Genomic DNA, 26,998 nt, shown 5'->3' with positions numbered 1-26,998 from the left:
CTCTCTTCACCTCTTTCTCTTTTTCTCTTTGTTTTTCTGACTCTCTTTTGCTCTCTATATTTCTTCTTTCTATCTTTATTGTCTCTTTGTCTTTCTGTCACTCATTATGTCTCTGTCACAATCTGATTTGTTTTTGTTGATTTTCTGTAATTATTCACACAAAGTAATGTGTTCAGCATCCTGCTGATTTCAGAATGAAAAAAAAAGTCACATAGTAACTTAAATTGAGAGATGATGGCTACAATGGGAAGATGAAGACAATAGGAGAATCATCAGAGTCAATAATTTTTGGAGGAATAAATTCTTAGTTGCAAGTTAATGACTGAATTATTATAGAATGATATAAAGCATTGTCAGTTTCTGTCTTTACTGTCAGACAAGCAATCGAAACAAAGGTATAAAGGATACATGGTTTTCAGTGCTAAAGAATGTCATTAAGTATTCACCTCAAATAGTCTGTGATGCTCCATCCATTTTCCAATAGTCACACACACACACACACACACACACACACACACACACACACACACCCCTCTCCAGGGACTAGAAACAGCATTTACTTGAGTATTATCTGCTACAGAGGCATCTAGATAGCACAGTAGATTGAAAACTGGAGTTGGAATTAGGAAGACAAGTTCAAGTACTTTTTAGTTTGCTACTTATGGTCAAATCAATTAATTTATTTGATCCGCATTCTCCTCATCTGTAAAATGAGATAGGTTGAATTCTGTGGTCTCTAAGTTCCCATCCAACTCAAAATCAATGATCAATTGAGAATTTTCTACAAATATCACTGTGATTCTCTATTTACCACTTTCTTAGTAGCCATTATGCATTCTGAATATCTAGACCCATTTATAGCACTAGACATTACCAAAAACAAAACTACTCTCAGGTATTGCTTACATGTGTCTGCATCTCACTCCTATTTATGGGAAAAGAGGGAGAAAGAACTTGTTTACTTTCCATAAAATTACAGCTAGATCTAAGCACAGCAGCAGTAGGTTGGTTCTCTAAGGTTATTAATTACGATGGGTTACTAATTAGGGCTAGAATTACTAATGCTTTTACAGAAGTGATTTCTTCTTATCATATCAGGGAATTTAAAAAAATCTGTAGCTCAGAATATCCTTCTTTTGTCATTTATTAGGGTGTGCAGCAAAGATTGTCCTGGACAATCTCTCTGTTTAATGGGTCACATGTTTCTCTTATATTGTTGCTGTTCAGTCATTTTCTATCATATTTGACTCTTCCTGCTGCTATTCAATTGTTGCAATTCTATCTGATACTTCTTAACCCCATTTAGGATTTTCTTAGCAAAGATACTGAAATGGTTTGTCATTTTCTTATCTAGTTCATTTTATAGATAAAAAAACTGAAACAAACACAGTTAGGTGACTTGCTCAAGGTCACACCAGCAAGTATATGTCTGAAGCTGGACTTGAAGTCAGGAAGATGAATCTTCCTAATTCTAGGTGCAGTACTCTATGCACTATAGCACCATCTAGCTACCCTTGTTTCTCTTATTTTAGCCATAGTATAATCAAATAAGTACTGTGTTGCTGGTAGTCATTGCCTTTAAGGAATCAAAATGCACTTTTTTCCTGTTAACCCAGAATATCTCACCATTGAGATAGGGTAGAACTTATTCTTATCAATAGAACTAGTTCTAGTCTTTGTCCTCTTTGCTTCAACAAGACCAAAATAAAGTCATTGAGAATGCATCAATGATGCAATGCCAGTTTCTGACTGATTTCTTTCTTTTTCTCATTGAACAAATGGAAAGATTCTAAAAGAACTCTTGATGCGAAAAGGAATAGAATCATCCCTATTAATTCCTTTTGAAGAAATAGCAATCACTGTCTTTTCTGAAAAAAAGACAAGAGTCACTCCATGTGCAATCAATAATTTTAAATATGCGAAACACCCCTCTGAGGCTACTTCTTAAACTTATCTTTATTTAAAGTTTAGGTCCTCAGAGGAGAAGCTATTGTCCCTCAGCATTATAAAGGCCCTGTGGGACTATATTTCTAACACTGTAATAGGAAGCATGGAGTGCTTCCTATTAACTCTCTACCAGTAGACTACTATTTTTTAACAACAGAATTTACTAATGGGATAAAATAAGAACAGTTGGCACAAACATCTCACCCACTGCTTCCATCCTCCAAAAAACCTTTCAGGGTCATTGTCTCATGAACACACATAGCACATGGGAAAAATGGGCTAAAATTAAAGTTTAACATTAGAATTATTGTGAGACACATGCCAGATATAGCGATGTGTCAAAGAATAATTCATAACTACTAGAAACTTTCTCTCTTTGAGAGTTCTTATGAAGTTCATTGTTGGGAATGACTTCTGTGCTGTTCAGGTCAGTACTTTGAGCTGATTCCTTCTTGGGCAGTTGTTATCTCTATCACCTCTACCTTCAGATTTAAATGCTAATTCTTGACTGGACTACTACTACTACTATACCCTTTTAGAAAGACAGGATACTGTTAACCTAGAAAAGTTACGTACTTCTTCAGCTTTACTCTAACTTTGAGGTTTTCATTTCTCAGATGAAAGATGAACAGTGGTATGGCTTCTCCTTTCAAATTCTCTCTCCAATTCAGTGGGTGTTTTTCTCTGCTCCTGGCTGGGTGCACTGTTTACTACTGACTGATCCAGTCATTCCAGTTATGTTGTCAATGGAAGAGAGATAAGAACACATTTGGACTCAGTGCCTCCTCCCTTAATACTTCCAATTGTTTCCCTCTAATGTAGATATGAAGATATATCTACACAACTAGGAAACTGAAAACTTCCAAACTTGGAATCTATACTAGTGGATATTTCCTCCTCTATTTAAAGGCCCTATTGACCTGGTTACCATATGTGATTAGCCAACCACATGGCATACTTCTATAATTATAGAAGAATTATTTCAATATTAATTGAGATATCTGGACTTTCCTTGATTATATTGAGGTAGGGATTAAACATATCTAAAGAAATATAAAGTAGGTCCATTAGAAGTTGCCTTGCTCAATCCTGTAACTCTAAAGATCATAATGAGTCCAGAACTTTTAATTTCTTTGCTTAAGATCATAAAACTAGATGATGACAGAGCAACTGGGACTAAACTGCAGAAATGTTGTGGCCTAATCTAAGCCGTCCTATCCATCTGGTCTTTGCCAACACTAGGAAGTATATTGAAAACAAAGAAGCAATAAAGCAGTTAATACAAATGGATTGTTATTAATAATAATAATAGCTCACATTTACATATCATTTTGCTATTTCTAAAGTGTTTTCCTTAGTTTAATCCTATGAGGTAAGTAACTTAAATATCATAATCCCTATTTAAGAGATGAGAGAATTACAAAAGACTTACTGAAGTATCATAAAAGGCAGGGGATAAATTGGAAGTCATCTTGTACACCCTAGAAGCTCTTATTTTTAATTGATTGTATCTTATTGCTGCTCTTTTCTTTAGAGAGTGAAGGGGCTTTAGTCTCAAAGCTCTTCTTTCCAACTTATTCTGAAGCTTAAAATCAAAAATAATTGTTTTATCATAGCCAAATGAATATAAAAATAATTGCTAAAATGGTAACATATGGAAAATAAAATTCATATCTATGCAAATGTTAAAAGCAGGATATAAAAGAAAGTCTGGTTTTAAAAGGACTTTTTCAAAGTTTTCCTTTATTAATAAAAGAAGAAGAGAGAGAGAGAGGATGTGAGCTGTCAATCCTCACTCAAGAGTCAGATTTCACTCATTCTGGATTAATTTAAAGTCAGTTTGTAAAATGTCTCACTCCTATAATGAAAGGGTTTTGCTGTGTTTTTCAATGAGACATTTAAAATCCCACTCATAACTTTTCAGAAATCCCACTCATTTAAATTTGCTATATCTTCAGATCCCTGTTTTTTAATCTGTCATTATTCTGCCTCCTTTTAAAGGATGGCAGCTAGTGTTGACATTCATCTCAATGCCTACTTTCCCTCTCTTCTAAACTCCCATCCTTAAGAATTCCTCCAAACATTTTTTCCCCTCAGTGTATTAATACAAAATCACCAGCAAAGAACTGAAATAGTAATTATGTTAACTACTGTACTCATCAATGTCAAACTCTAACACAGCTTTAAAGATTCATTACCCTTGCATATTGTCATCACAATTGGATCTGTAAGCCAAGTATTTTAATATAGGGCTACTTAAAATGCATATTCTGCTGCGTACCTGGATTAAGTTAGCAGCCCAGTGATTTCATGCTTGTATCTCATCTTTGACATAAAAATAGAATTGTTCACAATAAAAAGACTTCCTTTTTCTATACATCCCACTGGAAGCACATTGACAGCTCGTGACAATAACTCTAATATAACCACTATATCATGGGGACCAATCAGTAAGAGAGGAAACTTTAGTGTTTACAAGATTCAGTTCAATAACATTTTTCAGCACCCAATGGCTTTTAAACATGTGATAGAATGATAACATAATGAAGCCACTACTTTGATCCTAGTATTTTTAGGATATTTAACACAATACATATGAAATGTATTGCTTGCTCTTAAAATCGAGATCCTGCTCAGAGAAGCCATAACATTCCAAATATAATGGTATTGCCCTATTATTCCATTTGATTCTCATTTATTTCTTTTCCTAATTCATCCAAAGAAAATCTTTTCAGTGTACTAGAGACCTTCCTCTGATTCTTCCAATATTCTGTTATTTGAGGAATCTATCTTTTTAACTATTATTAATAGTTTGGTTTTGTAGTTGGGAATAGACACAGTATAATACATTTGGAGGTATTTTTTTTTAGTGGGGGGGGTGAGGCAGTGAGGATATATAATTTGTCTTTCTCAGCTCTAGCCAGAGTAAGAGATTTCAGGAAAGTAGACTCCTGTATATCATGTTATTGGATCACACACATGGTTTTCCATTATCAAAGAGGTTATCCACTCACAATTCAAAAATTGTTTTGTCCCTATTAAGTGATAGACAATTCTATTTGTCATCAAACCTGTCATAGAGGTAGGATGTAGTTTCCAGACATTAGAGTATGCTGAGGAGTAGTCAGAGATTCAACCTAAAAAACAGATAATTATAAATTACCTGACACAATGAAAAGTAGTAGAGACCAGGGTGATAGATCAGGGGCAGGACTGAATGGCTTTCTTAACTCTCTTGCAATCCTCTTTCCTTCCTCTCCTTTCCTCATCCTTCCTTCTCTTTCTTCTGGTTGCTGGCCACAATGTTTCTATACTGGGAGAACACGAATGCATCCCCACTAAACTCTGATCTCCTTTATTTGCTTTTCCCATCATTTTTCTTGCTTTGGAGCTGAAAAAGCTATATGAACAGGTGTCCAAGATGCCTAAATTCCATCCTATCTACCGAAAAAGCTTCTCTGCTTGAAATCTTTATGTTACTATTTAAGATTATATTCTAATTTTATATTCCATTTGAGTGTATTTTTATGCTTGCACCAATCTAGAGATTTTCAAAAATCACCATAAGCTTTCTAGTCATCATTCCTCATTAAATCTCTAGATCTTTTCCCCTATTCCCAACTCTTTTTGAAGTTTTGGGGGAAATAGTTATCTTTTACCTCAGATTCTTCTTTTATGCTCTCTTAAGTTCCATTTTTCCTTGATATTTTTCATCATGTGTACTTTCCTGGACATTTGCTTTTTTTTTTTTTTAACCTTTCTCACAATTCTTACTCAGATGAATAATATAGGCAGCCATGGCCAGAAATAAATAACATGATATGGCCATATTATGCAATAATCTTGGTCTATTTAAAAGGTAACATGATATATTCAGAAGAGCCTTGGATTAAAAGTTATGAAACTGGCATCCTGGATGTCCTATTATGTAGGTGGGTAACTAAGAGCAAACCATGTAACCTCTTGAAGCTTCAGTTTTCTTTATAAACTGAGATAGACATACCAAATCTTTAAGTTCTTCTTCAGCCCAACTATCTAATGGTTCTCATCTTATTATTGCAGGATGTTACAATTTTACTTCTCCATCACCCCTTTGCCTGATATCATTTTTAGTATGATAATGTTTTCAATGCTAGTTATTCATGTACAACTCTCATCATGGCATATGGTAACAAACTTATGTGTCTGGACATATTTTATGTTTCTCTATATTTTTATGTTTACTAGAAAGAGTTGGCTATCTCATCAATTTTTGTGGATTCAATTATCATTTTCATCCCAATGATTATCAGCTCCAATATTTCTCTTGACTTCATTTCACATCTCTAATAGTTTATCACATATCTCAAACTCAGTGTTCTGTACGCATTTTAAATTTAACATGTCCAAAATGGAATTCTTACCCAAGGGACATTTCACCAAAGATCAGATATTTCATGCTCTTATCATATTTGTTTCATTGGTCTCAGTGGAGGGCAATATCAACTTGCTCAGTGGAGTTTTGGATTGCTCATCACTCCCATGTTCTTTATGTTCAGAATCTCTCTTACAGAGTTTCTCTCTCACTACAGAAGCTTCTGTTGCCAAGATTTTCTGTTCTAAAAATCCTCATCTTGTATACAAATACCATTCCCAGGAGAGTTTTCAAAACTCTTCAAGGGAGGGAAGAGGATAAGACTACTTTCTTAAAACTATAACTTTCAGAAACCCATGTAGCCAGGCTTCAAACCCTTTTAGAGATTTATCAGAAGCCCACTATACTTATTATCTTTTAAATTGTCTTATTTTTCTAACTAGAGTATAGAGTTCTTGAAGGCAAAAGTCGTATCACATAACTATAAAAATCTCTAGTGCTTTCCTGTTCATTGGTTGAATTAAATTCACACAGTAGAGATTCAATACTTGATACTAAAAGTAAAAACATATGTGCTTGTCTTTGTGAAATCATAATCTTTAGGTTACCAATATACTAGAATGTAAAGATTTTAAAATGTAGCAATATTGCTTTTCTTTGAACAAAATCTACTCTTTCTTTGCCAGAATTTTCCATAACAAATGGTTTTAAATCTTAGTTAAAACTTAGAAACAATAATTTTTTATTCTTCTCTTAATCTCATTTTTCAAGAAGAAAACTCCTTCCTATTATGGCTAAGATGGGAGATTTATATTTCTTCTTGATTAGTATTATAGCACTAATACTTATCCATTTGATAGAAATTTAAGATATTTCCAATAAAGACATTAAAATATAACTAAATATAGTGTTACATTACTAAATGAAGTGTTACTTTACAAATTGATTCCAAATTTTAGGGAGCACTTATATACTTTTGTTTTTCATGTAAAATGTGAAATCCCAGACAACTAATTTAATCATATTCCTTCGTGTTTATATTTTGTTTGTTTATTAAATTTTGTTTGTTTAAAAATAGTCATACTATTGAAAATATTCTTCAGAAGTTCTTCATAGCAAAGTTAAATCAATCTTTAGTAGATTTTATTTAGTCCCAGAATCACAACTTTTAAAATGATAATACTAATAATTTGATGGTTATATTTTTTTTCAGTTAATCAGTAAGTATTTATTAAATACCATTTAGGTACCAGGAAGCTCCCACACTCATTTCATGCAACACAAACATATACATATATACCTACACAATCTGAGCAACAACAACAACAAAATTAAACAAAAATCATTTGCATGTAGCCAAAATGGCTTTATACATTGTCTGTTCCCTACATGGGGAAATAGATCTAAAGTTTGATGTGATATCTTTGTATCTATGCTTTTTCATATTTACAAATTTTAAAAATGTCATATGAAAACACTTTGTAAACTTTAAAATACTATATAAATATCAGCTATTTTTATGAGATTCATTATCCTTCTGCTGCAACAGTTTAAAAACAACTAATAAAATCTGAAATTCTATTACTTATGCCCTAAAAAAGGATAGTTTACAAATAGAAAAATTCCCAGTTTCTCTTGAAAGAATGAAAAAAAATCAAGCTTTTCATTCTTGTACCGAAGCAATATTCCATTAAATTCACTTTAACAAGGACTTATTGATTGCCTTCTCCATACAACAGGCTTCACCAGTAGAAAAAGAGGTCTCTTGTATTGCTCTGCATCAATGTCTCTTCAATTTATGAAAAACCCTGACAGATTCCAGTCACAAAAACCTTCAGGCCTCTTCAGGCTTGATAAGGAGCCTTTTATGGTACAATTGGGGTACATAAAAGATGGTTATGATTCTCTAAAGATCACCAAACAAAATTAAATGCCTAAGCTCAAAATTAACAATGACCTAATTTAATTCCTAAGGAAGGTTGCATCTCACTAAGTTCTGTAACTTTTCTCAATCTTTTTAAAGAATTTTTCTCGATTTAATTTTTTAAATTCAGTATTTTCTTCTTTCTTGAAACAAACATAATCAATTGCTATTTATTTGATCTCTCACTGATGTACCTACATTGTCTATTTTACTTTGATTATGCCTTGTGTTTTTCCTCCTTCCACTCCCCTTTCTATGACTGATGGATGCTACAAATTTACTAGAATTCAGGATAAGTGGTTGGGGATGGGAAACAATGGAACGTCATGGTATTATCTATACTATTGAGTTACACATATCACGGCCACGGCTATACCTCCAAAAGGCCCTACATTACTTTCTTGCTCTCTACTGTGATTTTATTAGAGTCAGAAGGCCTGCATTTAAATTTCAGTTTTGATGTTCCCTGTTTGATTTTGGACAATTCTTTTAATCATACTGGATCTCAGTTTCCTTTTATGTGAAATGAGGAGGTTGTTTAAATAATATTTGTGTTCTAAATCCTTTGATTTTATTTTCAAAGTCATTCCTATATAATTCCCATAACACAGCATTTGACATCCTATACATTTTGTTTTTAATTGGTATGTATATTTGGAGGAAGATTGTTTAAGTCAGAAGTTTTCAACCTTTGAGTTGAAATCTTCCTTATTGCTTTTTTTGACTAGCAAATCTTACCTGCAGGTATGCTGGGGCAAATTGTAAAGTGGAAGAAATGGTGAGATTTTAGATCTGGAAGGGACATTAGAAATTACAAATCATTTTGTTTGTTATATTTTATAGGTAAATGTGCTGGGTTTCATTGATGTCAGAACTTGTACAAAATCATACACCAGATTTTGGTGTATAGTATCAAATCCCTTCTGATCCTCATTTGGGAACTCTGAAATTTGAAAGTGCTTTTATTATATCCCTGATGTTCTCTAGAATATGATTTAAAGTTTACTCAGTGAACTGAGAATCATTTGGAGTTCAATAAATGAGCATGCACAATAAAAGTATATACTTTTGTCATTAGAGAAATTTTAATAAATGGAGAATATTTATCCTAAAATGAACAACTTTCTATACTTCAGTGAGGCAAAAATCTGTTAATAAACCAAACAACTTGGACTAACACAGACATTTATTAGCTGTATAAACCTGGCAAGTCCTTTCTCACCTCTCTCAGCCTATTTCCTCAGCTATCAAATAGAGATGATAATAATAGCATATGCCTCAGATGATATGATGTAATATTTGTATAGTGCTTTGTAAAGCTTAAAGCACTATTAAACCCTATTATTATTATTATTTAATGGCCAGGAAATGATCACTAAAGTTCCTTTTTTTTTTTATCATCAATGAGCATTTGTTAAGCATTTGATCACAGCTTAGTCTTGTCCTTCCAACCTATCTTGAAATATTCTTGTTCTGTTCTATGTACATTTTTCATAGAGATTACACTCAAAACACTTGAATCTTGCTTCTAATTCTGATAATGACTCTGGAAGGTCTCAGACTGTCCATCTATCAACTTTTCTTCCTGCTACATAACTGGCCTACTGCCTTTCATAGTTTAATGTGTTCTGGGTGATTTTTTTAATGCCAATTGTCACACAAATATTATTTTTTTGGTGAGGCAATTTAGATTAAATGGTTTGTTCAGAGTTCACACAACTAGGAAGTATTAAGTGTCTGAGACCATATTTGAATTCAGGTCCCCCTGACTTCTGGATTGGTGCTCTATTTACCGTGCTGTCTCCACAAATATTATTACTGATAATATTCTTCAGTCTATTCATATTCAACTATAGAGAGCATAGTATTCCATTTCAGCTATTAAATGTTCCTGTATGAGAATTCTATCACCTGCAATGTCTTTTTTCATATCCAAACTGTGGGTTATATGATATTACTCTATGAATGAGCAGATGGAATTCATGTTTCCAAAAAGAGAAATGAATGCCATGAAATCAGTCTAATCAGGAGCCAAATAAACACAACAATTTCAACATTAAGGCTGAGTTTGATGGCTCCCAATGCCACAATACATTTTAAAGTAACTTTGATTGAAAGAAATAAAAACTAATGGTACCAAAATTAATGTGGATGTTCACAGAAAGCTGTTGTCTTAAATAGAACCATGGGGCTAATTTCTGTTATAGACTGGGCTCTGAGAGATCAATAAATGTGATCTTGTGAAAATCAAATAAATAGTAGATGTCTCACTCAGATGTCCCACCATGCCCTAAAGTTGAATGTGCTATATATACAGCTTATTTGTAAATATACTAGATATCTTCGCTATATTCCAATTTCTCCATTGCCAGTGGTGGCTAGCACTATGATTCTGGCTATCAAGAAAAATAGGTTATTTAGGATAATCTTCAATTGTGTGGTTTATTAACACATTCTTGCCTCACTGAAGTATGGAAAGTTGTTCATTTTAGGATAAATATTCTCCATTTATTAAAATTTCCCTATGACAAAAGTATATACTTTTATTATGCATGCTCATTTATTGAATTCCAAATGATACTCAGTTCACTGAGTAAACTTTAAATCATATTCTAGAGAACATCAGGGATATAATAAAAGCACTTTCAAATTTCAGGGTTCCCAAAGAATAGAAAAATTCTATTCTTAATCCATTGCCATCTTCTAATAGATCCTCTTATTCTCTCCCCTTCCTGCAATAATCCCTTTCCTTTTGAATCTCACAAGTCACAGGCAAAGTCCAAGGATAATCACTTAAGAGAGCTTCTTTATCAAATCCAACCACCTGTTTTCAATTATCTTATGATGTGATACTGATCACAGCTCCACATCAATTCTATTCATTCAGTGAGCACTTTGCCATTTATTCTATTAATCTAAAAATATTTACTGAGTATTACTTGCATGCAAAATAATAAATAGTAAATGCTATGGAATTAAGGTGTGGGGAGTTTGTAAATGAAACATTTAGCAAGCAATGATAAAATTACAAATAGGATGGACTACAATTCAGGTTATTCTTCTTATTTTTATTTACAGAAAGAATTCCTATTCAGGTATAAGTTAGATAACATGATCTGAAAAGGATTTTCCTATCACCATGGTCTCTAATTCTATAATTTTAACCTTTTTGTTGTTCGCCCTTCACTCAGATTATTCTTGGTGGAAGAAAAGTAGAGTGAGGAGATAATACAGTTATCCTATATTGCTAGGCTGGAATGGTCTTGTCCCTCTGCTCTGGCAATCATTGTTTTTCTTTTGCTTCAATATTTTATGCAGTGTTCACCTCCAACCTTGCCATACAAAATCTACCTTTCTATAGCTATGGACTCTAGCAAGTTCCATACCTTTTTGCCAATTGTTTCTTTCTTAGCATTTTCTATAAAGCAATAATAACTTTAGTTACACATTCATTTATGTTTCTCCTTAAATATTCAGCTAAATAGAATACATACTTCAGTAGGTGCTATGAGAACTAGAAAGAGAGCAAAAACACACAGTCCATGCTCTAAAGTCCATTATTCTGTAAAGAAGGAATTTATCATCTGCCATTTCTCAATATTCAATTATGCATTTTGTCAGAGGAAGCTATTAGCAAATCATAAGACTATTATTATTTTATTGCTATTCTCTTTTTTTTTTTGTCATCCTTTAGATGGTCCTACTTATCTAAGGTAGCATAGCATAATGAAAAAAAGAAAAAAAGACATGATTTGTTATAAGGACAGAGCTCTATTACAGTTATGGGTATGGTTCTTTCTGAGTAAATTTGGTAGTGATCAGAGAAGTAATGTAACTTCTCTGAGTCTCAGTATTCTCATCTGTAAAACTTTAAAGCACTTTAAAAGTAATTAACCCAAGATTTCCTATTTTTTCCCTATTACCACTATCTAAGTGACCTGTCCCTTGTATACTTCATGCCAACAAATAATCAGGACCCCCGAGCTGGAAAAATCTATTGGTCAGAAGAGATCAGTGCCTCTCCTCAGGAAGCATGTTAAGAATGATGACTTTGGAGTCAGACTAAGGGAGGAGGAAGAATAGATAGGTAATATATTTGCATAGCAAAAACAACAATATTACAATTCTAGAAGTAGAGGGATACACAGAAGCCAGACATTCTGAGTCTCTTTTACAGATGAGGAAACTGAAACAAAAGGATGTTACTGAAGCAGGACTGAGTCCTGCTTTCTTTGTGTCCCAGTCACTTGATCTAACAAAGACTTTCTCTATCACGTACTCCTTTTATCTTTTTTCTTTAGAATACAAACTCTCTGAGGGCAAGAATTATGTTTCTCCCTATATTTGTTTTCCCAAAATTCTTGGGAGATTATAAGTACTTTATATATTCTAGTTATTGGATTATATCTGATTGAAAACTTCTTTTGACAAGTGACCAAGTCTTCTATTTGTAATTCCATCAGTGCTAGGTGTAAAATGTACAAACTGATGACATTGTACTGACTCACCAGACTACTATTATATTTAGAATGACCACATCAGTACAATTCTAATGAAAATATTAACATAGGCAAAACATAAAAATTAATGTTACCTGTTGACGCTTTTCAAATTCCAACTTGATCCTGGACTTAATGCAATTACAAGTATCCTGATAGGTCTGCTGTAGAGCTAGTTCCATGAGATGCTTGTGGTAGGCTCCTGCCAGGTTTCCACAGATGAAAATGATAACATTTGCTAGTATCTAAAGGAATAAAAAGATGGTAATTATATTTTATTATTTGATTTTCATCAATCAACAAATCAGGAATTTTCTTACTGAAACTCACATTTGTATATCATTACCATCTATAATAAGCAGTCACTATATATCTAAAATATGCCCCCAAACAATGAAAATGGATGGTAATCTTAGAGGGAATGTATTAGTCACGAGTGGAGATGCCTTTTGCAGAAGGCTACATTGGATTGAATGTAGAAGGAAGTTAGAGGTTCCAGTAGCTAAAAGTGAGGAAGAAAAGCATTTAGTTCTGCAGAAGAGTTAGTCCAGAAAGCATGTAGTAGAGAGACACATTTTGCTATAAGTCAAGAACAGCAAGGACAGTGTAAATGTATTGCAGAGAATGTGGGCCAGCATAAAGTGTAAGAAGAAAGAAGGACCCAACATATATTAAACACCTTCTATGTGCTAGGTTCTTTCACCAAGCACTTTATAAATATTATCTAATTAAAGCTTCACAACCCTACAAATATATTATTTACCCCATTTTGCAGATGAGGAGACTGAGGTAGAGAGAGGTTAGATGACTTTTCCAGTGATAGCAAGTATGTCTAGCTTGAACTCAGACCTTACTACTTTCAGGCTCAGCACTTTATCCACTGTAGCAACTAACTATCCAGAAGACTGGAAAGTTAGGACAATACCAGATTATGAATAGGTAGAAAAGAAAAAAATATTCATCAACAATCACCAAGAGATAATATGAACTCTGATGGCTATTATATTCATCAAAAGTTGCTAGCACCTTCAAACAGCATTTATTGAGGGACAGTTTCACTGATGTTCCTTTGTTTTCTAAGATAATTATTCTGACTTCCTATAGAACTATTAAGAATCACCTAGATTACTGTTACAAAATTTCATCTGTTAATTTAAAAAAATTATTAAGCCAAAACCAGAAGTATCAGAACAATTGAATAGATTAATACTTACTGAGAGTAATATTGGGGAGTAATTATGAGAGTAATATAAGGGAAATCCTGGATAAGAAATAAGGTTCTTTAAATGGACATTTGGCATTGATCAAGTCCCTTTAGCTTTCCGTATCTGTTTTCTTATTTGTAAAATGAGGTCACTGGATTCTGTGACATCTAAGGTCTCTATGAGCCAATAACCAATTCAGAAACCTTTAGTTGTAAAAGTAATCAATGAGAAACAGTCCTCCATGTAGGGGGCCAGATAGATGATAAAATAGATGACAGAATCAGAATCCAAATGTATATCAAGAGGCGAGGTGGAAAAGGAGGCACAGTATGGAAAGAACAATGAATTTAAAGTTAAACTGTTTGGATTTGAATCCTGCTTCTGCTAATTACTGAGTGGGCAAATCCTTAACCTCCCTGGGCTTCTATAGCAATCAATAAAATAGATTGTACTAGATGACCTCTAAAATTTTATACAACTTTGAAAATCCTTTGATCATAAATCAGTCTCTTCACTATAGTTGGAGTCAAAATAGTAAGTCCTGGTGAACTCCCTGACCACCTATTTCTAAGAGATTTGTAACTCCCTAAAGACGAATTCAGTTTCAGCTCTCAGATGTACAGAGTTAATTAGATGCTGGCATCCTTTGCTGCTGTAAAGTGACAGCCCTAAGTACTAATAACACTGTGAGCTTTGTTAGTGTGGAACTCTTTGCAAAACAGTAGTATAAGGTAGCAAAGGGATGAAAGGAGTGAAGATCCAAACAAGAAGCCACTTTTGTCTCACACCCACATCTCTGTTCTAACAAAATACTAAACTTCACTGTTATTAAATGTTGCTATGAAAAACAACAATAATAGTTTTCCAGGAGTAGAATTTCTGCCCCCTCCCATGAAAACATAAAGCCCAAAAGAATGTAAACACATTAAAGAATAAATTTCTCCAAAAGCAAAATTAAAGATGAAAGTGTCCCATAAAAGAAACCTAGCTGATGTCATACTGGGATATGATCAGGATTACCACAGCATCCTGTATAAGTGGAAGTTACCATTATAAATGACTGAGATATAAAAGATCACATGATTAAAAATTTAAAAACAAAAACAAGAAGGAAAAAATTACCTGTTAATAAGTGGGGATCAAATGAGAGACAGAAGTTATCACAGAAGATAGAATGGATAGTTTTGATTGCATAAAAATGATTTTGTAAAAATAAAATAAAATAGGAAACAGAAAATAGGGGCAAAATCTTTATGACTAATTCTCTGCTAAAATTTTTGCCTACTAAATATATAAATATGAGATTGGGCGTCAGTTTTTACACATATGAAATAAAGTGCTAGGAGTAGGTGGCCTCTAAGATCCTTTCTAGCTCTTCAGTTATGACCTTTTAATCCCAGAGTCTGAGATATGTTAGTTTCAATGTTGTGTTTTTTTAAAAATTGTCAAAATTATGCCTATTTGAATTCTTCCCTTAATATTTCCTAGTCTTTTTCCTAATATTGCCTTCCCTTTCATCCCCCCTTATTCTCACTTCCTCTCTGCTTCCTTCCTTCCTTCCTTCCTTCCTTTCTCCCTCTCTTCCTTCCTTCCTTCCTTCCTTCCTTCCTTCCTTCCTTCCTTCCTTCCTTCCTTCCTTCCTTCCTTCTCCTTCTTTCCTCCCTTCCTCCCTCCCTCCCTCCCCTCCTTCCTCTCTCTCTCTCTCCTCTCTCTCTCTCTTTCTCTCTCTTTTTTTCTTTTCTTTCTTTTTTCCAACTTCCCAACAATTCTTAGAGAGCAGACCATATTCAATCACTTAATTGTCTCTTGAAGATTATCTCATCAGTTCATCAGGTATGCACAGTATGAACAATAAGAAATTATATGGATCTGCTTTAAAACCTCCACCTATGGAAAACTCTATATTCCTCTAGAATCTGCCATATTTTACAAAACCTGTAGTCATATTATATTAGCATTGTATAGTGTCTACCCACATGAACACAGAGAGACTTAGTTGTAGTGTTTTAATTTTGGCATAGGAACAATAAAAAATGTAAACGATGGATAGGAAAATGTTTACCATGCAGCTATTCACTCATCATTTCTCCTAAACCTAGACCTATACACACTCACATTCATAGTAAAAGGACCTCCCTCAATACAGGAATCTGACCCTTTTCATTGGTCCCCTATGTCCACTCCTGTGATTTAGACAAAAGAATGTTGAAAATAGAAAAATTTTTTAGCAAATGTTTGACTGGTACCATTTAGTAGGACTAGTCATTAAGTAAAGACTCAAAACCTTGTTAGGTTTCTAGACTAAGTTTCCCTTTCTTCTACTATAAGATATGTATTCTGGATCCTGAGTAAAAGGTCCTGAGAACCAGATATTTTATTTTTGACTTTTAAATTTATTCTATTTTTAATTTATAAAATAAAAAGACCTGTTTGTAATAAAAGATTATTGTTCTTGAACTATAAATCTGTTATGTACAATTTACTATTCCTTTTAAATATGTAATAATGTTACACAAATTTATTTTTTTCCTTCTTCCCTCCCAGAGATAGCTATCCTTATATACAGATGTGTACATATATACAAAATCATTCAAAGCTTACTTCTATTTGTTAGTTATTTCTCTAGACACAAATAGTATCTTCCTTTATATGTCTTTTGTAATTGATTTGGATATTCATAATAGTCAAAATGACTTATCTGCTCAAAACAGTTCTTAAAACAATATCATTGTTACTGCATTCAATGTTTTCTTTCTGCTTATTTCACTTTTCATTATTTCTTGCAAGTCTATCCATGTTTCTCTAAAAGCATTGAGCTCATTCTTTCTTATAGCACAGGAGTATTCCATCCCAATCATGTTCTACAACTTTCCAGTCATTACCAAATGATAAGCATCCCCACAATTTCAGGCTATTTTTTCTTTGTGTTGCCACAAAGAGACTGTAGAAGATATTTTAAAACATATAAATGTTCTTTTTTCTCCCACTTATCCACAATTATCCTAGTAGTGGGTCAATGGATATATAATTGATTTGGTTTTATTTAATAAGTATCTTGTTGCTGTTTTAAGTACTGGAAAAAGAAGGGGGAGACAAAGATGAAGAAGACAATAGGGAATCTTTCCTCTTTACCATCTCATTCCCTTTATGACCCTGTCTCTGACTTTAATCTATTCACTTCAAGTTTCTAATGGCCAAAAAATAGGCCCTATCCAGTCTCCATCTCTAACTTCTCACCATTGGTCTACAATCCCTCTATTTTGGTGTCATGTTGTTACATTTATTTTTTATTTTCCATCTCACTCTCTAGGAAGCAGCCTGTAGAGGGAAGGAAGAAAAGAACCACATGACTGAAGGAAGAATGGTGGATAGTTAATATTATGAAGATGCCTGTAGGGGTAATGAAAGAGGGTAAGATTTAGAATCCTATCTCTTGACAATTACTAACTGTAAATATGGTCAAATTATCTAAGTTCACTGAGTCTCAGTTATTCATCAATAATATGGGGATAATAAATACTTGTAATTCTTTTCTACCAAGATTATTGTGAGAATCAAATAAGATACTGCATTTATAGTGCTTTGCAATCTTTAAGACTTACTTATGTTGTATTTATTCATTTTTTCAGTCATGTCTGACTTTTTGTAATGCCATTTGGGATTTTTTTGGCAAAGACACTGGAGTTGTTTGCCATTTCCTTCTCCAGTTCATTTTGCAGATGAAGAATCAGAGGCAAATACAATTAGGTAAATTGCCTAGGATGACATAGTTAGTAAGTGACTGAGGTCAAATTTCAACTCAAAAAGATGTTTCCTGACTTCAACTCTGACACTCTATCCACTCTGCCACCTAGCTGCCCTATTCTATATCTTTCAGAATAATAAAGTAAGGCAAAAAGGCATGAAGGAGATTATCTTTAGTAATGAATAGGATTAATAACATTAACAGCTGAAAATTATAAAATAATTTACACAAGGGTAGAGCCAAAATGGTGGAGAGAAGACATGTCTTTTTCTGAGCTCTCCCCAATGTCCCTCAAATTAACAGCAAATCAAGCTTCTGAACTAATTTTGGAATGACAGAACTTAAAAATATTTATGGTGTAACAATTGTCCAGCAGAAAATAATTTCAAAATCTTCAGAAAAGGTCTGTTGCAATTGGACATGGGGGGATAGGGTGAGGGAGACAGAAGTGTGGAGGGGAGGTAAACTGAGGGCAGGCAGCTAAGCTCAGGTACCCAAGCACAGACAGTGGAGAGCTCAGGGTGGTGTGGGCTCTGTACTCTGAGGAAGCTATTTTTTTTTTAATTTTTTTATTTAATAATTACATTATATTTACACTCATTTCTGTTCCGATTTTTTTTCCCCTCCCTCCCTCCACCCCCTCCCCTAGATGGCAAGCAGTCCTTTATATGTTGGATATGTTGCAGTATATCCTAGATACAATATATGTTTGCAGAACCGAACGGTTCTCTTGTTGCATAGGGAGAATTGGATTCAGAAGGTATAAATAATCCGGGAAGAGAAACAAAAATGCAGATAGTTCACATTCGTTTCCCAGTGTTCTTTCTTTGGGTGTAGCTGCTTTTGTCCGTCATTTATCAATTGAAACTCAGGTCTCTTTGTCAAAGAAATCCACTTCCATCAAAATATGTCCTCATACAATATCGTTGTCGAAGTGTATAATGATCTCCTGGTTCTGCTCATTTCACTTAGCATCAGTTCATGTAGGTCTCTCCAAGCCTCTCTGTATTCATCCTGCTGGTCATTTCTTACAGAACAATAATATTCCATAACATTCATATACCACAATTTACCCAGCCATTCTCCAATTGATGGGCATCCATTCATTTTCCAGTTTCTAGCCACTACAAACAGGGCTGCTACAAACATTTTGGCACATACAGGTCCCTTTCCCTTCTTTAGTATTTCTTTGGGATATAAGCCCAATAGAAACACTGCTGGATCAAAGGATATGCACATTTTGATAATTTTTTCTGAGGAAGCTATTGAGAGGAATCTACAGCAGTGTTGACTACTCTGAATTGGTTGCAAGCCAGTTTTTACAGCAGATTAGCCTTAAAACAAACAACACAAATATAGAAGGCAAATAATGACCCTTAAACTCCAGATTATAGTGGGACCTGGCCACATCCACCCAGCACTAGAAATCAACATTGACCGAGTGCAGCCATTGTCACCTGTAGAGGAAGCTTGGACAATCTCCCCTTTGCCCTAAAAGCAGACCTCTATTTTAAAAAAATGAGCAAAGAAGCAAAAAAGAACTCTGACCATAGATAATTTAAATTTATTGGAAACTAGAACCATTCCTAATGAAAACAAGGTGAAACAAGATGCCCACTATCACATTACTATTCAATATTGTATTAGAAATGATAGTTTTGGCAATAAGAAAAAAAAGCAATAAAAGGAATTAGATTAAGTAATGAGCAAATCAAATTATCACTCTTTGCAGATGATATGGTGGTATTCTTAGAGAACCCTAAAGAATCAACTAAAAAACTACTAGAAACAATTCATAACTTTAGCAAAGTTTCAGGAAGAACAAAAGATCAAGAATTTCAAGGGAATTAATGAAAAAAAAATACTATTGAAGGTGCCTTATCTGTGCCAGACCTAAAACTATATTATAAAGCAGTAGTCATCAAAACCATTTGGCACTCATCTAGGGGAGTGGGTGGAGGGAGGGAGGGGAAAATCGGAACAGAAACGAGTGCAAGGGATAATGTTGTAAAAAAAAATTAACTTGGCATGGATTCTGTCAATATAAAGTTATTATTAAATAATATAAAATATTAAAAAAGAAAGATATATGGAATAACAAAAAAAAACCATTTGGCACTAAGAAATAAAATACTCAATCAGTGGAAAGGTTAGGTTCACAGGACAAAATAGTCAATGACTATAGTAATCTAGTGTTGGACAAACCCAAAGACAACAGCTTTTGGGATAAAAATTCATTATTTGATAAAAAAAATACTGGGAAAATTGGATACTAATATGGCAGAAACTAGGCATTGACCCACACCTAACACCATATACCAAGATAAAGTTGAAATGGGTTCATGAGTTAGACATAAAAAGTGATATATCATAAGAAAATTAGTAGAACATAGAATAGTTTACCTTTCAGATCTATGGAGAAGGAAGGAATTTGTAATCAAAGAACTGGAGCTCTTTATTGAACACAAACTAGATAATTTTAATTACATTAATTTAAAAAGTTTTGTACAAACTGAACTAATGCAGATAAATTTAAAAGGGAAGTAATAAATTGGGAAAACATTTTTATATTCAGAGGTTCTGATAAAGGCCTTATTTCTAAAATATATAGAGAATTGACTTATATCTATAAGAATTCAAGCCATTATCCAATTGATAAATGTTCAAAGGATATGAGCAGACAATTTTCAGTTGAAGAAATTGAACCCATTTCTAGTCACATGAAAAGATGCTCCAAATCACTATTGATCAGAAAAATGCAAATTAAGACAACTCTGAGGTACCACTTTACATCTCTCAGATTGGCTAAGATGACAGGAAATGATAATGATGAATGTTGGAGGGGATGTGGGAAAACTGGGACATTAGTACATTGTGGGTAGAATTGTGAACTGATCATTCTGCAGATCAGTTTGGAACTATGCTCAAAGAGTTACCAAACTGTGCATATCCTTTGATCCAGCAGTGTTTCTACAAACACAAAGAGATCTTAAAGGAGGAAAAGGGACCCACATGTGCAAATAAGTTTGTGGCAGCCCTTTTTGTAGTGGCAAGAAATTGGAAACTGAGCAGATGCCCATCAGTTGGAGAATAACTGAATAAGTTATTTTTTATAAATGCTATGGAATATTATGTTCCATAAGAAATGATCAGCAGTATGATTTTAGAGGAGCCTGGGGAGACCCACATGAACTGATGCTAAGTGAAAAGGGCAGACCCAGGTGATCATTGTACATGGCAACAACAAGATTATATGATGATTAATTCTTATGGACATGGCTCTTCTTGACAATGAGATAATTCAGGCCAGTTCCAATGATTTTGTGATGATAAGAGCCATCTATACCCAGAGAGAAGGCTGTGGGAGCTGAGTGTGTACATCAACATAGCATTTTCACTTCTTTGAATATTGTTGTTTGCTTGAATTTTATTTTCTTTCTCATTTTTTTTCTTTTTGATCTGATTTTTCTTGTGCAGGAAATTAATTGTATAAATATGTATGGCTTATATTGAATTTACACATATTTTTACCATATTTAACATATATTGGATTACTTGCCATATAGGAGAGGGAGCAGGAAGTAGGGGGGTCAATTGGGGAAAAAAAAAAGGTTTTTCAAGGATCATTGATGAAAAATCATCCTTGCATATATTTTAAAAAATAAAAAGCTTCAATAAAAAATAAAATAATTTATACACATTGTAAATTGAAAAAAATGTTTAATTTTATTTTGAGATTCTAGGTATAGATTGATGGGACCCATAGGTTACTCATGGGTTTCTACAGGAGCCAATATACCTCTCATATACTTTCCAGTCTGGGAAGGACCTAAGAGTTTATTCTAAAGGCATTCTAGCTTAGGGACATAATTTAGTTAATAAAATACTCTCCAAAACAATTCAAAAGCCCTCCCAACACTAGAACCAATTTAGTCTTACTGACTTTGCAGATGACCACAATCAGGCAAGAAGCTTGCTTTTCCCACCAATCCTCCCTAAGACCAGATGAACCTTTTGTGGGAAATAGGGAAGAGTATGTTGGGGACACTATTATTATGGACCTGGGCACCATAAGAATTTGAGAAAGCTTCTATGAGCTTATAGATTTCCACCACTATTTTGGCCACAATTATTGCACAACTGGAGCTGACAAACCACTAGAGCTAAAACAAATTTAGAATTATATATTTTTTTTTATTGCAAAAATACCTGCTCTAATTTCTTTTAGTTCCTAAGGACATGAGAGACTGAATTTCATGAAGATAATACATATAGATGTGTGTTTTAAGTTTGATTCATTAAGTCTCCTTGCATACAGCATTGACTTATCTAAATGAGAAAAATAGTGTTTTGCATTAATTACATGCTATGGTGCTTTGCATAAAGTAGATATTTAATAAATGACACATGATATTTTATTATCTGAGTCCTTATCATACAGGAGTAGGGTCGTAAGTTTTAAAAATAAAATAAAACATATGTTAAATATGCAAATTTGTCAAAAGTAATATGTATTAGAGGTGAAAGGGAGAGGAAAAACCCCCCTGACATGGCTTTTAGAATGATGAATATTGATCAAAACTATACTACTGCACAAACAATTGCTGCTTTAATAAAGTAAGTCTTGCTTGAGACAAGAAAAGTAACAGGGACAAATTTTCTGACCTGATTTGATAAACACAACTCCAGGAGATCACAATCTCACTGCAGTTTCACTAGAGGCTTTTTGCAGATACAGCATAAACTTCTACTCCCATGAATTAAATTTGATTTCTTGCCCAGACTTCTTGCTTTCTTGTTATTTATCATATGATTAAATGCTAATGGGAGACACTATATTTTGGCTAATAATAATTAATGATGAATTGACAGAGGTCAAAATAAGCCTGAGCTGATAATTCATGGAAATTACATATTGGTAAAAGAACGTGGCACTAGAACAGTGAAGCCAGATTGTTGTGGATGGCGTTTCAGGTGAGTAGTATGAAACTTAGAATTGTAATATGAGAAACTCTTGGCATCCTACAGGAAAAACCAATAGAAATAATTATGATAATGATCACTGTTGATTGACCGTGTTATTATGCATATTTATACTGGATCTATTAGCCCTACAAGAATCTTTTTGTATACTGCATATATTAGTTTGTATTCAACTGCCTATGAGTTGAGTATTCAAAGAAACCAGGTGTGAAGTAGAATACAGTGTCTTCTATAATAACAAAGACATACTGAAAAGACCTCTTGTTCCTATCAGTTTCTAATCATTCCAAATTTGATTTCTTATAGTAGAATTGATATTTATATAATGGTTATGTTTTAATTGAGTTATCTCATTTCATCTACATAAGATACTTATAAAGATATGAAGGGCTATCAGAGATAAGAGAAAATAGATTTATTTTGCGTGGTCACAAAAGGCAGAATGAGAAGTATCACTGGAGGTCACAAAAAGAAAACACTGGGGCTGTAATGCAAGAAAAAAAAAGTTCTTAACATTTCTGGCCATCTAAAAGTATAATAAGCTACCTTGGGAAGCAGTGAAAACTGGAGGAATGTTTATTTGGTATATTATTGTAATGCTTCTTTGTGTGGTATGAGAAGATTATCTCTCTATTTAATATACTGTCTTACCACTACTCATAGAAGAAAAGATAACAAAGGGAAAACTGCTCAATTCTGCTTTAGTAAAGGTATAAGGAAACAAAGTTAAGAGAAAACCAATTAATGATTAGTGAATGGTATCTGTCAGTACTATTGTTACCTAAATGAATAAAGCACTGTTCTTAATGCTTTGCTCATATTTCTTCATTTGATTCTCACAACAACTCTGTGAGGTAAGTGGTATCATTACCACATTTTATAGTTGAGGAAACTGAGGCAAGTAGAGATTAAGTGATTTGTACAAATTTAACTAGCTAGTAAATGTTTGAGGCCCGATTTGAACTCTCTAGAATTCTCAACTCCAACTTTAGAATTCTATCCACTATGGCATCCATGCCTGGACATAAAAGTGAAAAAGAAGGGATTAAGTGGCACAATAAATTGAGTGCTGGACCTGGAGTCATAAAGACTAAATTCAATCTGATATTGGCCAAGTAATTTGACTTCTCCTACACTCAGTTTTTCCATCTGTAAAAAGGCATAATAATAGTACTTCTCTCCCAGGATTGTTGTTAAGATAAACTGAAATAATTTTAAAAGTACTTTGCATATTTTAAGGCATTCTATAAATGCTAGCTTTTATTATTGTTTTTTTTTCTTCTAATCTCTGTGGGAGACAGCAAACATTGCTTTTAAGATGAATAACCTAATGATCATCTTTTGGAGATGTTAATGGATAAACCAAAAAGTGATCAAATATTCCCTGCTTTATATGGCACTAAGAAAATCTAGGGATTTGTTTTGGACCAGAAGTTTTATGTTCAAAGTTGTCAAATTGTTAATATCAGATTGGGGAGTAGCTTTACTTATTTTTGTAATATTACATAATATTATAAGAAATCAGAAGCTAATACTCTCTTCCGGATTTGTCAATTCATCATTGTTAGGAGTAGAAACAAAAGTCCTGCAACTCCCCTGAATTACAATGTTGCTTCTGTGAGAGCAGAGCCTGGTTTACCTTGTCTGAATATCCCCAGCACCACATACAAGACCAAGTACATAAAATAATGCTAATAAATATTTGCTTGCTTGATGCCCAATCTCTATGGAGGAGGAAGGAATTTGTGACCAAACAAGAACTAGAGATCATTATTGATCATAAAATGGATAATTTTGATTATATTAAATTAAAAGGTTTTTGTACAAACAAAACTAATGCAATCAAGATTAGAAGGGAAACAACAAACTGGGAAAATATTTTTACATTCAAAGGTTCTGATAAAGGCCTTATTTCTAAAATATATAGAGAATTGACCCAAATTTATAAGAATTCAACCATTCTGCAATTTATAAATGGTCAAAGGATATGAACAGACAATTTTCAGATGAAGAAATTGAAACTATTAGTAGTCATATGAAAAGGTGCTGCAAATCACTATTGATCAGAGAAATGCAAATTAACACAACTCTAAGATACCACTACACACCAGTCATATTGGCTAAGATGATATAAAAGGATAATGACAAATGTTGGAGGGGATGTGGAAAAACAACATTGATATATTGTTGATAGAACTGTGAACAAATTCCACCATTCTGGAGAGCAAGCTGGAACTATGCTCAAAGAGTTATCAAACTGTGCATACCCAGCAGTGTTTCTACTGGGCCTATATCCCAAAGAAATCTTAAAGGAGGGAAAGGGACCCACATATGCATAAATGTTTGTAGCAGTCTGTAATGGGCTGAGGCTTGAGTTGATGCACTGAGGTCCCAAGCACGTGAGGCTAAATAGTAATTGGACCATACTCTATTAATATATATGCTTGGAGTAAAAATGGCCCCCGCCTACTCTTTGTGCAAGTCTCGATGTGTTGTATAGAAAATGATGCTTTTGATGGGTGGAGGCATCAAGACCTCAAAATCAAATGCAGAAAGGCAGAAATAATAAATACATATTTTTCCAGATAATGATGCAATATAAATTACATGTAATAGAGGGCCAGAGAAAATTAGACCAAAAATTAATTGGAAATCAAATAATCTAATACTAAAAATGAGTGGGTGAAACAACAACCATTTGGTACTGGCTAAGAAATACAGTAGTTGTTCAGTGGAATATGTTAGGTTCACAAGATACAATATCAATGATTATAGTAATCCAGAGTTTGATAAGTCCAAAGATCCCAGCTTTTGGGATAAAAACTCACTATGTGACAAAAATTACACTATAGGGATTACTAAAGTAATACATAGAAAAAGATAATGATAAATTTTGGAGGGATGTGGGAAAACTGGGATATTAATACATTGTTGGTAGAGTTGTGATCTGATCCAACCATTCTGGAGAGCAATATGGAACTATGCCCAAAGGACTATTGAACTTTGTATTTATTTCAGCAGTGTCTCTACTGGGCCTGTATCCCAAAGAGATCATAAAAAGGGAAAAGGACCCACATGTGCAAAAATGCGTGTAGCAGCTCTTTTTGTAGTGGCAAGGATCTGGAAACTGAGTTAATATCCATCACTTGGAGAATGCTGAATAAGTTATGATATATGAATGCTATGGAATATGGATCACAACAATATTTTCTCCTTTTTTGTTATTTTCTTTCTTTTCTTTTTCCTTTTTGATCTGAATTTTCTTGTGCAGCATGATAATTTTGGAAATTTGTATAAAAGAATTGCCCGTGTTTAACATACATTAGGTTACTTGCTGTGCAAGAGAGGGGTGGGGGTAGAAAAGGAGAAAAATATTGGAACACAAGGTTTTGAAAAATGAATATTGAAAACTCAATATACATTTTGAAAATAAAAAGCTAAATAAAATAAAATGCCTTATGCTGGTAAAAAAGGCTAGTCATTACTATAAAACCTTCTTTAACATTAACAATGCAGAAAATCATTGGTATATAATAAACACTTAACGAATGCTCATTGACTAAGTGCTTTAAATTAAGAGAGACTGCTGTCCTCTAATTGAACTGCATTCTTGTGGTTTACTCTACCTAAAAACACCAGAAACTAAAAAGAAGTTTTCTTTCTGGGTTCATTTCCCTGACTACCAGTAACTTCTATATGCTGCAATACAGAAGTAGTAATGTTATAACTTTCCTTGATAAACATCTAAAAATAAATATTTCCATAATTTTAGAACAGTTTCCTAAGTATGCAGATAAGACTCCATTCTAAATAGTCATAATAAGGTCTTAGATTCTTAGAAATACAAAAATTTCAAATAAAATTGTAATGTATTTACAGTCATTAGAAAGAAAGAAAAAAAGAAAGAAAGGAAGAAAGAAAGAAAGAAAGAAAGGAAGGAAGGAAGGAAGGAAGGAAGGAAGGAAGGAAGGAAGGAAGGAAGGAAGGAAGGAAGGAAGGAAGGAAGGAAGGAAGAAAAAAAGAAAGAAAGAAAGAAAGAAAGAAAAAGGAAGGATGGAAGGAAGGAAGGAAGAAAGAAAGGAAGGAAAGAAGAGAGAGAAAGGCAATACTGTTTCATCGTCACTAATCTGACTTTTGTGGTAATCTACACACACACACACACACACACACACACACACACACACACATGCACCATGATCTGGCTTCAATTTGCCTTTTGAGACTTTTATCACACATTATTTTCCTTCAAGGATTTCTATAGTTTAACCAGCTGGACTACCAAGTGCTAACTGAAACTAGCCTGTTATCTTTCTTGTCTGAATTAACAGTCAATATATTGCT

At 33.6% G+C, this 26,998-nt stretch overlaps 1 protein-coding gene across 2 annotated transcripts in view; it reads right to left on the bottom strand.

Annotated features, from left to right (window-relative positions):
• The window catches only part of ADCY2 (adenylate cyclase 2), a 596,450-nt gene that overhangs the window by 260,124 nt on the left and 309,328 nt on the right, over nucleotides 1-26,998 (bottom strand). For both annotated transcript variants that reach the window (XM_051969830.1, XM_051969831.1), the window contains exon 4: nucleotides 12,820-12,969. In XM_051969830.1, the coding sequence (XP_051825790.1) occupies nucleotides 12,820-12,969 (150 nt within the window). The remainder of the gene's footprint in view (nucleotides 1-12,819; nucleotides 12,970-26,998) is intronic.

The sequence above is a fragment of the Antechinus flavipes genome, chromosome 1, assembly GCF_016432865.1.
Source record: "Antechinus flavipes isolate AdamAnt ecotype Samford, QLD, Australia chromosome 1, AdamAnt_v2, whole genome shotgun sequence".
Lineage (NCBI taxonomy): Eukaryota > Metazoa > Chordata > Mammalia > Dasyuromorphia > Dasyuridae > Antechinus > Antechinus flavipes.
This window is presented reverse-complemented; position numbering and strand designations above follow the sequence as displayed.